Source organism: Patiria miniata, unplaced genomic scaffold (genome assembly GCF_015706575.1).
Source record: "Patiria miniata isolate m_02_andy unplaced genomic scaffold, ASM1570657v1 HiC_scaffold_1, whole genome shotgun sequence".
Lineage (NCBI taxonomy): Eukaryota > Metazoa > Echinodermata > Asteroidea > Valvatida > Asterinidae > Patiria > Patiria miniata.
Window position 1 is genome coordinate 26,232,916 of NW_024037047.1, and position 18,485 is coordinate 26,251,400.

The following is an 18,485-nucleotide window of genomic DNA, read 5'->3' on the forward strand; positions in this document are numbered from 1 at the left end:
AAATCGTGAAAGGAAACAAAAAGAGAAAAAGCTCCACACATCTTTCAGATTGGAAAAGATAACAAGATCAAGACGCTTTCGTGGGAGGAAATTAATGTCGATGGAGTGCTTTCAGAAATATCTCTTGTCGTTTCGCCAAATGATTTGTGTCACTTCCTTCGCGCAGTATTTTTTTTTCGATTTTGATTGAAATGTCAAGTGTACAGAATCACAGGAGAGGAAGACAGTCACCGAGATTAGGGAATCAAAATAAGTTGCTCTGTGTCGATTGGAACAGACCCGTGAAGCTAATGTTATTTGACTGATGAATACTTCTTACATTGCGCTCAGCCTTAATGACTGTGTTTTCAAAGACGAAAAGGCGGGGATGGGAGGCATACAAAGTGCTTGAAAAACATCGTTTTGAAATATTGTTTTTGTGTGTGGAATAATCGCCACAAAAGAATTATGAAAATCGATGCAAATAAGCCTCAGACAAAAAAAACCGGGGAGGCATAATAAATGAATTGCTATCGATTCACACCAGGCTTGTACATCGGATATCTGTTGTACTTTCTTGAAATCATCTCAGAAAATTATGGAAAATTCTCACTCTTAAAGCAGTTGGGATTTCACTTTCAAGATTGATATTCTCATAATTTTTCAGAGCAAGTGCCAAGGGAGAAAGCTGTGTTCCATCGTAACTGATATCTGGTATCTATTTCACCAATGTATATCTATAGTCCTAATTGTTTTGTATTTCTGTACCCAAACAGGATGAAGACACCACGTGAAGACAAAGCTGCGCTGGTCCCACAAGACTCCTCCGATATCGAGGAAGGGGAGATGGCTACCAACCACAGCGCTGGTGTCCCACCTTCGTCCTCGGGTCGCAAGCGGTGCTGCAGCACCTGCTGCCCGATGGCCAAGCGCTACGTCGTGGCCGTCATGAGTTGCATAGGTTTCTGTATCTCCTTCGGCATACGGTGCAATCTGGGCGTGGCCATCGTTGACATGGTCAACAACAACACGGTGACCATCAACGGGGAAAAGGAAATACACGTGAGTAATGTTCGCTGGTTCCCACGCCTTCGTTTCTCTAACCTCTATACTAAACCGGACGTGCTGACAATGCTCACGCGTTTAAGCGGACTACGCCACCTTAGGTCACCTATCACGCATGCGCAGTAAACGGGATTTTTCTTTTACATTGTAGAAAAAAGTTTGTTCCCTCTGATGAAACTGCAGATCACAGATTCATTCATTTTTCATGTTTCATTCATTCATTCATTCATTCAGATAGGAGAACAACAACAATGTTAACCAGATTTGGTTAATATTGCCGCCAAAGTTGTTATGTACATTTATCTGCTGTTGCAGATGCACAGTTAGAGTACCGAATTGTTTCACTTGACACATGACCCCTCATCAACTCTGGGGCGCTGCTGTTGAATGATTGTGCTGTGGCTCCACTCATCCCATTACGTCACTCGTTCATGCTGGCCAGTGCGGGCTGATCAGCTCTACGTAGAATCTTAAGACAGATATTATGTCTAATGAGGGCCCTTTTGTTTTATGAGGGTGCTTTATGTCAAGTCACCCCAGATCACGTGCCCTCGGAGTGCTATAGTGTACATGAAGACGCTTTGGCCTTAACGCCCTCACGTGGTGTTGGTTTTCACTGGAAACTTATCTTTTTTTTCTAAGTCGTCGCTAAAGTTGCATTCCCTGTGCTCTTTAATTGACAAATTAAGGTATTTTTTTCTATTAATAAATGTTCACATTGCATGTTTTATTTCGACCAGCTTTTTTTTTGTGGGAAACAGATAGATCCGCTTTACAAGCAGACTGGTTCCCGGTTGATACATTGGCGATATACTGATTGTGGGGCGGGTACCAGCCTAACCCGGTTGTCCGGGAGCCAATAAGTCGAAATTATAAAGTGCTAATTCAATAACTGAACATGGGCAGATTTGTTCGGTCTATGTGTCATTCAAGAGTGAATAACTTTAGTATTGCCAAAAAAAATAGCTATTTAAAAAATGAATCTATTTTCGGGATGAAACTTAAAATCTGTTAGTTTTTGACGCTGTTGTTGTTGTTGTTTTTGTTGTTGTTGTTTTGTTGTTTTTTTACATTTCCTTCAATCGTTTTTTTTTCAGTTCCGAGAGTTTGACTGGAGTCCTAGGATAGTCGGGTTGATGCACAGTTCGTTCTTCTGGGGTTATATCGTAACTCAGGTACCTGGGGGCTACTTAGCTTCCAGAGTTCCAGCGAATAGGTAAGACAGTCTTCTACAGGTGTTAGGCTGTGTTAGGATGACTTGGCTTAGGCTACAGCTGGCCACAATACAGGCGCCTACGAAGGCCCAAATTCTGCAGGCGCCTATGAAGGTGGCCGAATGCACTGTGACTGCCGGCAGTTAGTAGCCAAGTAATTCGGAAGCACCCTTAAACTCCAGTGATTATAAAGCGCAAGTTCGATCAAAGACATTTGGTCGTATACCGGTTCATTCGAGACCTGCCTAATACGTCTGCGCTTGAATATTTCAGCACGAAAGTCTCGAGTCAAACAATGGTGGAAACGTCATCGGTGCTGGCTCCCTGCTGTGCAGTGTGACGCTCTCGGCAATTGTCAACCACCGATGCAAATAACCTCTGTAGGCTGGTCGCAAACAAGCGCTCGATCAGAGTTAATAGAACCCCAACTTCTTAGCAAGGGCCCATTTTTTCAACCTTGTTTCCAATAGCAGCCCCTGGGAGGGAAACTTGCCTCCTGTGCCTAAGGCCAAAAGAAAAAAAGTCTTCGGGTTCTGGTATGGAACTTGCCCCAAAAGTGGTGCAGCGACGCGGCTTTTTTTATTAATTATTTTTTCTTCAAAATGTCGGCTGATGGTTGCAAAAGGTGCCCGACTAAATTTAGTGCAAAATGTATGGGAACCCAGAGATGCCACATAAAGCTTATACTCGATGTTTTAATGTTATTTGTGAATTATTAGGCCTACGCCCACTCCTCAAACACAATTCTTACTTTTCCATTTTGCTTATAATAATATTTAGTGTAACAGGTCAACTGCATATTGGATGATCATCTTTAAAGATCGTAACGTTAACACTAAAACAAATAGTGTTTTCAAATCTCACGCCGCGACTGTAAATTGATTACGTATGTACCCTGGACAACGCATTCCAACACAATACTGATTTAATGAATGAGAAGGTACCAGACTATTCCGTACCTTCCGTGCCTAATTTGCATGTGCAAGATTTTTAAACATGCAAATGATCCAGTACCAGGGTGAGGGGGCAGGTAGTTGGAGCGCACCGCTCGTCAACATGAGACCGAGGTTGATCGAGCTTTGGCTAACCATACTTCCCGATCGAACTTGCTCAAAGCTGACTAGGAACGCCATCAAGAGTTTGCGATGTGCCTACATTAGATTTCTGTAGAGAGGCCATTTAGTAATACATCTCGGGAAAGTTGAATTGATTGTAGCGTCGTGTTTTTGGTGCTACTGGATGTAAACTAAGAAGAAAGGTCCATATATATGCCCTCTTGTAAGCACTTCAATTTTAATAGAAGAGTTTTCTTTCTTATTCTCAGGATATTTTGTACAGCTATATTCATGTCGTCCATCTTGAACCTCTTCATTCCGCTAGCATGTCATGTGCACTACTCCATGGTGATCGTCATCCGGGTACTACAAGGGCTCATAGAGGTAGGAACATGAACCGCCATAGTTTGGCCACCATGTTGAATTGTTTTGTATCGAGTTCTGCGCATGTCAGGTGGGGGCGCCATAAAACTTTGCCTAGCAAAGATAGAACGCGTGCACGAAGTGCCGGTGTAGCATGAATTTAGGTTTTATCAAATACGGACTCATTGGTGGTATTGCACATGCTCATGCATAGATAATTGGGAGAGGGACCGGTCACGTGAGAGGGTTTAACCAATAAAAGGGAAAAAGAGTCCGATTTCATACGAGTCCGTTTTTCATATGACACTGAAGGCAGTTTTTTATTTGCATTCAATGAACATGAAATACAAATGTTCTACTCATGCGTATCGCAAAGGAACGAAGATTCCTCAGTGAGATTGGCATTGAAACCGAGCCTCTCAGTGCTAAGCCATTGTATGAATTGAGGACTCTTTTTTAATCTTCTCGAAAAAAAGAGAGCATTTTGGCCCTCGGTTTCAAAGCTAATTTGAAGTTCGTCAATGAAAAGGGTCTTTCGAAGACATGTGTAGAATTCGGAGACGATCTGCATCTTATTCAACAATCATGCAACATCTTACTTTGACAACGACGTTGAGTTGAAACAAACTATGCCCAATGCGTTTACGCGTACAAATTATGGCGTAGACATCTACACGAAGCACAGGCAACTCCGTAGATTAACAAATTACTGGAAGTTCCACAGTGTGTACAGAGCAAACAATCCATCCTGTAGATAATTGGTAATTTTTTTTCTCCAGATACCCGAACACCCGGCGACTGCAGTTAGGAGCTAATAGCCCTACTTTTGTGGTGAAACCCCTCTCGTGCGCAGGTTGAGCGCGCGCACTGAATGTTCCCTCCACCAATAGACATCATGCGCGCACGCGCCCACTGGAACGCTATGACCTGCGCGCGGACGACCGTGGTATATCACCTCACTATTCGCTTGTAAATGTGGTTACCAGATGAGTGTATATCACGACCAGCTTCAAGACAGTAACCCTCACAGAGTATCATGTTTTGTTAAAATCTTCTCCTTGTACAAATCTTCCAGCAAATAATTATATTATGATTATTTGATGTACATTTTTGCTGACATTCTACGTGAGCTTCACGTCAGAAACATTTAATTAATTTGCCCGTGTTTCTCTTTTCTTTTTTCTTTAACCAAGGGTGTGGAGTACCCGGCCTGCCATGGCATGTGGAGTAAATGGGCTCCACCTCTTGAACGGAGTATGCTGGCGACAATTGCATTCTCAGGTTGGTAGTAGTCGTTTGTATGGGTTGCAGGCTATCACCTGTACCTCCAAGCTCTCCAAGCTTTGTGTGTGGATATTACCGACTTTGTTGCCGATATTACCAACGCGAAAGATGTTGGTTTTTTTCAATTTCTTGCAAAAAAGAAAGAATCGTAACATGGTTATCTGCGAAGATAATGGGCCAGCCAGTCTGCATGTCAGCTGTTTTAAGCTTATTTGCACAGCTTACCATATATAAATATGCTTGCCCTGAGCGAATTCGCTATTACACCAAAAAAAATGTACTTACGGTACCATAATGTTTTGGGATTATCATAATGGACTTCAGAAGGTGCGCCTCGGTATATCCCGCAAAAAGTGTTTATGTTAGCACGAATTTCCACGGCGTTGGCATAGAATAGCGGCCACAAACGCAGAAATCCTTCGATTACCACAGCCATGAAATCAGGCCACTTTGGGCAGTTAGAATGTCAAGGGAAGGATCGATTTTTGTTTCTGGGTTGTCAGTTGGTCAGTCGATGGAGGGACAGCGGATCGATTGACCGGTTGGCCAAATTAGGGAATGTGTGATGACTAAAACTGATGACTGATGACACTGATTTATTCTTGTACTAGATCACCACAGCCTTTTACCAGCAGTAATTATAAAGAAAAAGAGGAACAGTCGATTGCTGATGCCCATTTCAAAACCCCATTACTTCAAAAGACACAGTTACCCACCCAAAGTTAAATAAACTGTTTGTGACCAATAACCTGTGAACAATAATTATTAGGATCGACCTTGTTGTTTTTAAGAAAATCGTGATAAGTGTGCAATATGTCTTCTTGATGGACTTTCTGTTCTTAGCGAAATGCAGTAAAGCCTATTGCTGTATCCAACTTTGTCCGTGCATAAGTCGAGAGAAATTTTTATAAATATTCTTTATTTTTTTCAATTAGGTTCCTATGCTGGTGCTGTCTTTGGTATGCCTGTTGCTGGTATACTTACCGAGTATGCCGGCTGGCCAAGCGTCTTCTATGTATTTGGTAAGTGATTATTATGCTAATGTACAGCGCTATAACTGTACACCCAATTGTCATTTAGACTGTTCCCCCCCCCCCACCAAACAAACAAAAAACAAAAAAAATTGGGGACCGGTAGCTACAATCCCGGCCAAAATGGTTGGGACACTTCCTGAGCCTGCCACGGTCACCCACTCCCCCGCTCCCCCGGTCAATGTTGTTCTTTCCAGCTGATGGAGCACACACCGTGCAATGAGAGACAACATTGAACGGGGGCCGGGGGGTTGGGGGCCCAGCGAGATTTGGCCAGGATTGTAGCTCCCATTTAAAGCCATTGTCTGGATCACCTCTGCGCGCGCGCAGCATGATTGTTTATTTTTTGAATCACTATTCAGCATTGAGCATGGACGATAGTTGACCACAATTATAAAAATAAACGCTGACCACAATAAAAAAAAAACTGACTCTTTTCTTACCACAAACAGTATGCAAAATTGCCAGTGTCTCCATGAAGGCAACTTTCATGCATTTCAACCGTATAGGATTTAAATACTGAACATTAATGCCCCCCTATTTATTGATATTTGCCAGAGACAAAAACAATTGAAGCTCATCACCTCCGGAACTTTATGCACATTCGTGGCCTATTGCCATTTTGCAATAGGCTGGTTGCGCGCAAACATTGCCGTTGTGATTAACAAATCAGGAGGCGGGATTCAGACCACGCACATCATGCATATAATTAGAAGGAAAGCCTTCTAATGTAGTCAGGATTCACTGCTAGCTACCTATACTCATATTTGAAGTCCGAAGTACAATGGGGACAGGGAAACAGACTAGTTTGTCGTTCGGTGTGCCAGCGCATCATCTAAAACTTGGATGGCGCTGTTCATAGTGACCTCTATTGCCGACAGTTACACGATCAGTTTTTCGTGCAAAAAGAAAATGCTGACAAGTAGGGCTAAGAGAAACTGGATGGGGTCACACCCCTCCCGGCCAAATCTCCGACCCGAAATTAACTAAATGCCACGAAAACGCATTATGGGCTCAAAAACTACGCCGTCTGCGTTAAAAATACTTACTATTAATGTGATTGGAGGACATGTAAGGACCATTGGTAAAGTGCGTCCACCTCCACGTCCACATCGGCGTGTGTACACTCTAAAAAATAGTTACTCAATATTGGGTAAAATTACTACCTTTTCGAGAGTAAAAAGGGAACATGGTCGTCAACTTGTGTAGTTTTTTTTACACAACAGCTAAAGTGTAGAAAAGTACCCATTTCTGTGTAACTTTTACCCATAATTGTGTTACGTGTTTGCACAACAAAGTTGGGTAAGAAAGTTTACCCATGTGACGACCATGTTCCCTTTTTACTCAATTATTGGGTAAACTTTACCCAACCCTCCTTTTACCCAAGTGTTGTGTCAGTTTCTTACCCAGACATTGGGTTCTAATTTTTACCCTGCACTGTTGGGTTCTAAATTTACCCGTCACTTGGGTTGTTTTTAAATTAGTTGTTGTGTACCTTTGTTATTGACCCTTGCGGTTTTATTCAACTATGAACTCTGCAATGTGAATTGTGTGCTAGAGATAGCAATCGCGAGGGATTTCAATAACTAAGTCCTGGGTTGGAAAGTCAGTAAAATGAATAAGATGGTATTTCCCCAAATATGGTGCTGATCAAGGGCGGATCCAGGGGGGGGCCAAAGGGGGCCATGGCCCCCCCCAAAACGAAACCAATTTTTTTTTTTTTTAATGTGACATCGCAATAAAGGCAGGCAATGAGTACACCACCATCTTTTCCTCCAAAAAAATTGGTTAAAGTGGTCAGAAATTGCCTCAGATCGCACCACAGAGCATCTAGAATCCAAAAAATTTTCGGGGCCCTCACGGGCCCCGAACCCCACGCCGTAATTTTTGAGACCCACTTTTTTGGGGGGGACCAAATTTTTTTTTGGCCCCCCCAAAAATTGTGTTCTGGATCCGCCCTTGGTGCTGATGCATGAGGACTATTACAAGGAACGTGGGCTAAATGATGGGCAAGGGTGTTAGAATTTCCCTGAATCAACTCATTCAAAAACAATGCCCCAAATGTCGGTCACTTTACTGCGTGTTTCTAGATATGAGAACACTCACTATACGGTACATGAAACGCATGCATCATGTGCATGGAATCGTGGTTGGCAGAGCCGTGCCGTCCAAGTTGCAAATAAATGTCTAAATAATAAGCATGTCACTTCTCCAATCTCCCCGATATTAATCTTCATACATCAGCATCGCATTTGGATGAAACAACACTGAAATTCATTTTACTGACTTACCTGGAACAAAGAAATCATGTCTTCAAAGTCCCCAAATTGTTGAAGGTCTCACAAGCGGCGGCCATCTTGTACATGAGTGATACGCGTGCACAATATTGGGTAAACGTTGTCACGTGCGTCAGTTTACCCCGCACCGTGGTAACATTTTACTAATGTTGTGGTAAATTCTACTCTTCGACGTGTACAATGAAAGAATTGTTACACAGTGGTGGGGTAAATCCAGTTTCTTTAACCCATCACTTGGGTAATAATACCATTATTTTAACTTTTTGCCTGTGCTGCTGGGACTTGTAGTCAATGTTGGGTATTATTTTACCTTTTCATGTGTAACACATTTGACACAAGTAGGAGGTACAAGCGAATTTTTCATTTTGCTCAATATTGAGCAGAAATGACTCAATTTTTTTACACAACAGTTTTACACAACATAAATTTACACTTCTTTTTTAGAGTGTAGTACTAAAAAAGACCTCCCTCTTGTTCGTCAGTAGTAGGGACGTTTTACACCTGTTACCTTTGAGGGTAGCATGTTGTTTGCATTAAAGTACAGTGCATGGTTTCTCGCCTATTTGGACTTGAATCCCTCTCTCGCATGTTCTTCTCCAGGTTGTTGCGGTATCGTATGGTTCGCCTGTTTTATGTATTTAATTTACGAAAAGCCAAGCACCCATCCCACCATATCTCCCGAAGAGCGGACTTACATCGAGGAGAGCCTCGGGGAGTCTATGACGTTGCTGCCGACCAAGGTAACCCACTTGCCCCGCCACACAGGTCCCGGGGCTTTGGTGGGGGAAACATTCAATTCGTGTTACAGTATACAAACCTAAATTTCCAAAAGTGGCGTACAATTCCTGATAAGTTAGGCCACCACCCCACAAGTGCTGCCGTACATAAGCCGTGTTCTTGACATCCCTACTTTGCAGATTGCAGTGGTCTTAAGTTGGCAAACACATGCGTTAAGCGAATTGAATTGCTTCATTATGAAGTTCGCCATCAAGGGGCCACCACAGAGGCCGGCCCATGTTTGTCTTTGTGCTCTGAAGTGAGAAAAAAAAAGCTAAGTCAATATCTAACTGGAACAAACATATTTGACCTTTCTCATGATGCACTGCAAAAATTGTCTCTTCGTAGCAAACTCTTGGTGGTGCCCGTATTACGCAATGCTCCTTTGGTTCTATCTAAATAGTTTCTGGTTGTGTTCCATTTCTGTCATTGCATTGATTTGATTTTTAGCTGTTGTGAGCGGTGATGTGAGCGATTTTGTTCGATTTTCAATAGAAACTATTGCCTAGGGGCCTATTCTACTAAAGTTTTCAATATGATTAGATTATGGTTGCATAACATTAACATTAGTAGCAATATTTAATTGGCAACTTAAAATAGCTTGAAAATGACGCATCCTGTGTTTTGCTGAAATTGAATGTGGCTAAGGAGCAATATTCAAATAGGCTAAACTAAGTTAACGCGTACTCAAAATTAGCTTCAAAACTAAATTTGCTTCAAAGTTTACTGAGTGAATAAACAGACGGCCCGGAAAGACACTTTGGCTGAAAAGATTGACCAATCGGCAATGCCCTTTGATTAACACAAATCAAAGAAAACCTGATTTGACCAATCAACACCGGCCTGTGTTGATCCCGTTGCAGGCCAGTGCTTGGGTTGAGGACGAGGCTAAGGTAGGGGCGGGGCCTGGCAGGTGGGCAACAGGAGTGTTGTATTACATCAAGGCCAACGTAAGTTTTGCAGTACTCGATAGAAACGAGACTTGCGCGAGAGTTGAACTCTTTGATATGTCTCTGTGTAGACCACTCCCAATAAGTTAATGCTTTATTACCCTTTTTTTTCGTATTGAAACTTTTATGTAGTATAGTTAATATAAAGCTGCCTTGTCTTCATCACAGTAGTTTCATATGTTTATTTTTTTATACTGTGTAAGCCACTGTACCCTTCTTGTGTTGCAATGTGGCATGATATTCTTTTGGAATAGAGCCTGCAAATTGACCTAAAAATCAAAACAAAACTTCTTTTTTTTAAATCCCGAGATTTGGCGAGAATGTTTGACGTCCCGGCACCACTATGTGCGAGATACGAGAAATGCAGCATCCTATATTTTGGAAACATTGCATGTTTAAGTCCCACGAAGTTTGAATGAACAGTGAATATGAGAAGATGTTTACGACTAGTCGGTGTTCGGTACCCAGACGTTCGCGTAAAAAGTGAACGTGAAATCTCAATAATCGCATGCTCTATAGCCTACGGATAACGATAAAAGGTGCTTTGACTCCAACCGGTGTTCATCAGTCAATCGAAACCTTGCAAGGGGATGATGTAATGAGTAACTATTTTAATCACAGTATCAGCCAATATATAGGCACACAGCCTTTTTCCTAGATGACATCGGGATGTCCTGCGCCAGACTCCAATACCAGTCGTATTTTTACCATGTGCACGTTGTAGTCTGTGCGCTCCACCCGTGTCCGTCTGTCCGTTAATTTTGCATTTTTCACCTGATCGCCGGTGTCAAGCGCCCTCTAGCGTTGTCCGAGTGAAGCTCGCCAACCCATCTGCCCCAATTTATTTTTTTTCACTGGTCGGAGGAATAATTGTGATTTTAATTTGTATTTTCTGTTGATTGTCGGATGCAGATGTGATCCACGTTACTAATAGTTATTCGTAATTGGCATGTTAAAATGTGACTTTGACTAACATGAGTTGTTACCTGTGTTTGAGCGTATGTCCTCTATGTATAATTATAACCTTTTCATGAAATTATTTTAAGCAAAAATCGATGAGATTGCGGTTTAAAAGCGGTAATGACCTATCGCGGTAGAATCGCGTTAGAATTGCGTCAACGCAGCTTGTGAAATGTTGTCCAATTACATGATATACAAAATGGACGCGGAACGCGCAAAATCTGAGTCAAACAAAACTTACGTCATGTTCAAAAAGTCCATAGGGTTGTCTAAGGGGCGTGGCTAACTCGCAAATGGTGATAGGTCAATGGACCGATCCAGTAAGCTCCGCCCAGTGCGCACGTGGGCAAATTAACACGTGCTCCTCTCCAATGCCACGCTGCATGTTCCTTCCGCGCGCATCATACGCGCGTGCACGCATGTCGGACTTTAGTGCACGCACGTCGGACATAAACCACGGCTGTGATTGGTCAGAACACCATGGGGCGGTGCTTACTGGATCGGTCCATCGCTACATAGCCTTACAGAACAAAAATCGTAGAGCAACACTGGAGAGCTGACATTAGCCATTGATGAGGATAGGCAGGGTCCTTAACATCTTCTCAAATCGTGTTGGAACTATGTGCATTAACATGTGTCTGATTGGCCTTTACTCACAAGTACGCGCGTATGCTGAGCGCTGAGCGTATTCGCGCGCGTGTGGGTATGTAAATGTTTGAGATCAAAGGTCACAGGGTCATAGACGGAATTGCCGTTCTCAGACTCTGTATTCGAAAAAACCAGATTGTGCAAATGTGTTGAGATTTACACTATTGCCTGCGTCTACTAATAACCAGCAATGTATTTGTCCCGTCAACAGTTCTTGGAGACGCCCTGGAAGAGTTTCTTTACGTCGAGTGCGGTCTACGCCATCATTGTGGCTAATTTCTGCCGTAGCTGGACGTTCTACTTGTTACTCACCGGTCAGCCGTCTTACTTTGAGCAGGTGTTTCACTATGAAATATCACAGGTAAAACTCCCTGTTTATTAAAGTGTTCAAATAATCACATGACTTTTCTTCATGTTTTTGAACGCCATTTCAGAAAATACAAATGGAAGCTAAAGAGCCACAAACTTGCCTTTCAATATTAACAATGAAACTCGGTAATTTGTTTGGTTCGAAACAGTGACGTATACATGTCTGTTTGATTCAGTGACATTGGTTTACCAGTTGATACCAATTTAACATTGCAAACAGGCAGATCACGGAAGACGACAAAATTGGTTTGAGGTTGACTTGCAAACTTTTCCAGCGAGAACATTACAATCTTGACGCCGGCAACTATAACAAACGAAGTAGTTTACAATAACGGCACTGTAAAAAAAAAGGGGGGGGCAAGGGAGAGGGATTCTTAACTTATTTTAATGTTCTCACAGTGGGTTAATGTTGATAATGTTGTACATATCACATTAGGGGCCTAGGCCTACATGCAAACTTCAACAAAAATCATTCTATAACGTTAGCAGAAGTGAAGACATTATATAAATATACTGACAAGGTATCAACCGTATTAACCCTAAAAGGGCCGGGGCGGAATCCAACCCCCCCCCCTCAACTTTTTCCGGGATAGCCTTGATTTTTTTTTTTGCCACCCGAGCTGTTATTACTTTTAGCCTCGAGCCTTGCGCATCTTTTGATACCAAAAACATAAAAATCGGACCACGGGTTGCCGCGGAGCGAAAACTTTTCCGGCGCTACGCGCCGTGAAAACTGAACTTTCCCATATACGTCGTGTACACAGAACACAATTACTATTCGTACATATGAATAATTAATTAGCCACAATTCCAAAACCCTTTGACCTATAGTCATGAAATTTCTTGGGTATGTTGATGATGGATTGCTCTATGCATGTACCGAGTGTCAACATTTTGCGTCACTCGATGGCCCGGCCCTTTTAGGGTTAAGACCGGCAATCACACTGGTGCAACTACATAGGGTATTCTTATGTCAATTTGGCAAATGAAAATTATTTAGCTCTAACTAGACTGTGAGTGGGTCGCGAATATCGGAAAGCTTAATGAACCCACTTTTTTCATTTTCTCTTACAGGTCGGTATAATATCTGCCTTGCCCCACCTTGTAATGGCTATCATTGTCCCACTGGGCGGCCAACTGGCTGACTGTCTTAGACGAAACCGACTCATGTCTACAACGACGGTCAGAAAACTCTTCAACTGCGGAGGTAGGTAACGAATTTTGACCCGCCAAAGTGGATGTTTTCTACCAAAAGCGGCTGTGATTAATGTTCGACAAAAGGCAAGCATGCATGCGTGCGTGCGTAGCATGTATATGGTTTTTTTGTATACGTATGCTGCCTAAGTAGGCCGTCATTGCCATACAGTCACATTATGGTCCGTCGTTGTGATACAGTCACAGTATGTTACCTCTTTTACTGAATTAACTTTTCCACATCGTATCTTTCTGCAGGGTTCGGAGGAGAAGCAATATTCTTGTTATTCACCGCGTACGCCAGAGGAAAAGAGATGGCTATTTTATGTATGTGCATTGCTGTAGGATCGAGCGGTTTTGCAATATCAGGTGAGCGATCAAAATAGGAGACGAATCCGTCGTGAAACCGCTTAGACCTAGGAAAATTAGTCAAAACGTAATTTGCGTTTCTGCCAGCGAAACTCTCGAATGCTCAAACTTTCGAACAATATGACTGTCTAAGACTACAAAGCACCTAGCAAAAAAGGTACTACATAATGGGCCTCATATGTTCATATACTTCATTTACCTGTCTTTGGTTGCATTCTCCCCAACGCTTTGTATCCTTTGGAAAAGGCGCTAGGCCTATATAAAAACGGTTATTAATTATACGAGAAGAGACTTTCACTGAGCGTATACTGCGGACTTCCCGTTGTCATCACTATGACTTTGTTGGTACTAACTCCTCTAGTTCATTTGGTTTGGGCATGATTCCGAAAACGGCCCCTTTTTTAGAAGTCTACGATGTCGTTATTGTTTCCATGGAGCCTTTTTGATGCTGCGTTTGAAAAGTATTTGAGTACTTAATTTTTTTCACGAATTATTCGACAGTGCGTATATATTTTGTACTTGCAATTAAATAGAGTGTTGATGGTCTGCAAATGTTTGGTATACTTTGACAGGGTTTAACGTAAATCACCTAGACATCGCCCCACGTTATGCCAGCATACTCATGGGCATCTCCAACGCTGTCGGAACCCTGGCCGGTATGATATGCCCGGAAGTGACGTCAGCACTCACCGTAAATAAGGTAAAGGACGTTTGTTAGGTCAGGGGTCATGAGTCAAGGGTGACATTCCCACAGCATTTCGGGATTGGTTTGACGACGCCCTTCGACAGGCCTTTAGTGTCTTACTGTCAAATTAGAAACACCAACAAACAGACATCAAAATGTTTACCAATGGTTCCCAGGGTCATTGAGACTTCTTAAACATTGGGGGCAAGTTCGATCCATCATTTCGATAGAGGGGTCGGGCTGGCGCAGTGATACCTTCTTCACCTAATTGCACCACTGTCCTCACCTTGTACCACTGTAGCCCGGATTCAAACCCAACTAAGCCGACAAACGGATTGGGTTTGTTGTCTTTACCTGATCCCTCGGGGTTTCGCTGGAATGTCCTTTGCACATTGCACGAATCGTTACTAGAAATAACTAAAAAGGAAAGGACTTCAACCCCCCAGATAAACAAAAGTTTCATATTATTCTTATTAGACTGCTGATGATTGGGAGAAGGTCTTCCTGATAGCAGCCTGTGTCCATTTCGTGGGGGTTCTCTTCTACGGGATCTTTGCCTCCGGGGAGAAGCAGCCCTGGGCCGACCCGCCCAAGAAACCCCTACCGGAGATCAACGGCAAGGGTCCTGGGCCCGACCTGGCCGGCACGGTGCTCCACAAGTCAAAAGGCTACGGTGCCCTCCAGGAGAGCGATGCTCCCACACGGGAGACGGTGCTGAATGGGGGGTTCATACCCCAGAATAACGCCTATCCGGACATGAGGAAGGAGTTTGTCCAGCCACAGGCGTCAGATGAGAGTCCGGAAGAAGCGGATACCCCGTAGTGATTATGTAACTGCATGTTAAAGTAGGCGTCTACGATGTGGAGCGCCCTCCAGTGTTGTAGTCCAGCTCATCCAAAGTCCTCAAAAGTCCTTACAAGTCCATCCCAATTCATCCAGTCTCAAGACAATTCACATACTATTCAAATGTGAGAAACACATTCCTTTGTAATTGTTCATCCATAAATTGTAACCAGATTTATGTGGAATTGTGATTGACTTGACTACAACGCTAATAAAATCTGGCCGAAACAACTTGCATATTTATTTAATCATTTATTTTTTACTTTCGTTTTAGAGCAATGCGATATCCTTCTTGGATGATAACTTTTGCATAGATAGCGTCGTGTGCCACCCTCATTGATAACAAATACGAAAAGGTGGCCCTCTGTGAATGTTTTGTACTCAAAGAATTCCGTGAATACAGTACTTACGCCCAAGCACGGAAAAAGTAGAAATAAGAAAAGTATTCCCCCATGGTCTCAGATGGAGTGTGCCTCCTTACTTACTGTGTCGATGAGTTAAGCTTTTGATTCAGTCCACACATTATTACCATTTTTTATAATTGAATGAAAGCCTCCCCAATGGAACGCTCACATAGCGTACCGGAATCGTGAAAATAATATGCGTGATTTGAATTAAGATGTTGCTAAGAATGGGAGCCAATTTAACTTAATATTTTATCAGAGAAATATACAGCCAGATTGAATGTGTATGATTTTCGATGCATGTTGCATCACATTTCGCACAAAGACATGTCAAAGGTCACGTATGTATGTCTCTGTGTGTGTGTGTGTGAACATTTCAAAAACTGTATTATTCTTTTAAAGATTTTATAATAAGTTTGACTGTTTGGTTGTGCCTTTCATTGGCAAACGCGCGCGACCTTTTAAGGACTCAGAGGACACTGTCTGCCACCTCTGTAGTTCTGAGAACAGCTTAATCGTCCAAATGACCTTTGACATGAACCTCCATATTTGCAATAGTTACGTGCTTGTCCATCGGACATTTGTATGTCGTTTGTAAATGTTTGTATTTTCATTTGCTTATACTAGTTTTTTTTTTAATGAATACTTATCAGTTCAGAACTCTACGTAAGTCGCCAGCTTTGAAAATTCAAGAATTAATGTGAGAAATCTGAGGGCAACAAATCAATTAATTAATCAACCAAAACTGAGTGACAGAGGTACGGCGATTTGTAAGTTCTGAGCGAGAATAAGCTTATATCGTGTGACGGAGCAATAAAATCAACTGCAGTCTTAGATATGTAAATATTAAAGTCTTCTTTAAACAACGCTTACTTAAAATATATTCTTAATTTCCTTTAATCGGCCCTACTAACGACAAAACAGTGAAATTCATGTCACAACCATAATTTTGTCTATTTCCTCAAGCAACACTTTGGGTAACCCTGCATGTATTTTGGGTAACCCTACATGTATTTTGGGTAACCCTACATGTATTTTAGGTACCCCTACATGTATTTTGGTAACCCTACAAGTATTTTGGGTAACCCTACATTTATTTTAGGTACCCCTACATGTATTTTGGTAACCCTACCAGTATTTTGGGTAACCCTACATTTATTTTGGGTACCCCTACATGTATTTTGGGTACCCCTACATGTATTTTAGGTACCCAACAAGTATTTCTGGTAACCCTACATTTATTTTGGGTACCCCTACATGTATTTTGGGTACCCCTACATTTATTTTGGGTAACCCTACATGTATTTTGGGTAACCGTACCTTGGGGAAACCCTAATACTTCGGCACAGATAACATTATGGATATATAGATTCATTTTGTAATTTTGGGGCTAAGTCTATGGTTCAAACTCCATTTCGATAACTGTTTGTGACTTCCCTATGCTATAAGGATTCATTTTGGAGGTGGTTTTGGTCTGAGGCTACCGCTGTGGCTAATTTACGTATCTCATTGGTGCTTATTATACCATCATGTTATAGTACATGTACTGGTTTGGGGCTCCCCCTATGGTTGGAACAATATTTTGTGTACACATAACAAAACATCATCGTGTTTAACAAAAGCATATTCCCCTTTCAAAGGGAACGTGATTCGTGCTTGAATTAAATTGCAATTGTATTTTGTACAGGTTTATTCTAAAAATTGAAAAGAAATATAGCATTATCTTTCTGCTGTTAGTGTTAATAAAATAAATGAGGTGTATTTATGCAATAGGTGTTTTAAGAGTAAGTGTGTTGGGACATAAGTTAGAATATAAGTTTTCAGGCAATATAATCTAGACTGAGTAACTTTGTAATAGTAAACTATATATTTACCATTGGTATTCCTATATCGTGTAAAGGTATTGTAAAAAAAAAAAAGAAGGAAAGTATAAAAAGTAAACAATATATACACTCATTGTAATAAATATATGTGGTACTACTTCAGCATAACATTATTGCAACTGAGCCTCAGTAAATGTCATGGATGAAAAGTAAGTTACGTTTATTTTTTACCCAGGAAGTGCAGTGTAGATGTGATTAAAAAACCGAAACTTTGCCCAAAACAAGTGCAGCTGCTCTCTTGCTTTGCTTTATTGAAAATAGATTGTCCTGTAAGTGACCACTATGCAGGGTGGATTAAAAAAACGAAACCGGGATATTATTGCTAATTGGAACAGAAGTAGGGCACAATGTGAATCAAATGGAGATAGCCTCTGTTAGGGTTGAATCTCCTCTTTAAAATGACGCCCTGATCATGTCCTTACATTCACGGTTGACTGAGCAGTGACCAATTTTGTGAAAGGGTCTATTTAGAGAATTGCGTCACTTTTCATGATGAAATCTCCTTTTTTTTCCACCTGCCTTATTTGGCAACCATAGCCTTTCACTCTGTGACAAATGACACCACAAAACCACAATTGAAAATTGGCACAAATCTCTAAATAGACCTTTTTTTATAATTGGTCGCTGCTCAGTCAACCGTGAATGTAATGACATGATCAGGGTGTCATTTTAAAGAGGAGATTCAACCCTAACAGAGGATATCTCCCTTTGATTCATATGTACCCTACTTCTGTTCCAATTAGCAATACTATCACGGTTTCGTTTTTGTTTTTGTTTTTTGGTGTTTTTTTTTTTATCCACCCTGTACATGGGCGATAGTTAAGTCAAATGCACCCTCACATTACCTCGGGCTCCACCCAATGATTAACTTTCTATTTAAAATGAAAGAGGTAATTCTTCCTCCGCACAACGAATGTGTTGCGCTTGTTCCTTGCAAGTTGACTTTCATTCGGATTGTATATGTTTCGAGTTTAAAACACTACAGGGTGAGTAAAATTTCGGGACCATTGTTTTAGTGAAGTTCTGCATGTAGCACTTAAAAAATCTAGGACATGAAAGCCCAATTCATAAGCTTTATTTAAGTACAAGAATCATTCAAATCAATATGTACTTTT

At 41.7% G+C, this 18,485-nt stretch overlaps 1 protein-coding gene across 2 annotated transcripts; it reads left to right on the plus strand.

The window, feature by feature from the left end:
* Positions 1-756: 756 nt before the first annotated feature.
* LOC119726821 (vesicular glutamate transporter 2.1-like) lies at positions 757-17,594 on the plus strand. Of its 2 annotated transcripts, XM_038198682.1 has the most exons (12): positions 757-1,041; positions 2,142-2,260; positions 3,583-3,697; positions 4,870-4,957; positions 5,896-5,982; positions 8,889-9,028; positions 9,929-10,015; positions 11,835-11,984; positions 13,067-13,199; positions 13,445-13,555; positions 14,128-14,255; positions 14,718-17,594. In XM_038198682.1, the coding sequence occupies exons 1-12, from the start codon at positions 757-759 to the stop codon at positions 15,060-15,062; spliced, it is 1,788 nt and encodes a 595-aa protein (XP_038054610.1). In that variant the 3' UTR covers positions 15,063-17,594. The 2 variants fall into 2 exon arrangements, with proteins under 2 accessions (XP_038054610.1, XP_038054615.1); XM_038198687.1 differs by lacking the exon at positions 9,929-10,015.
* The last annotated feature ends 891 nt before the right edge of the window (positions 17,595-18,485 follow it).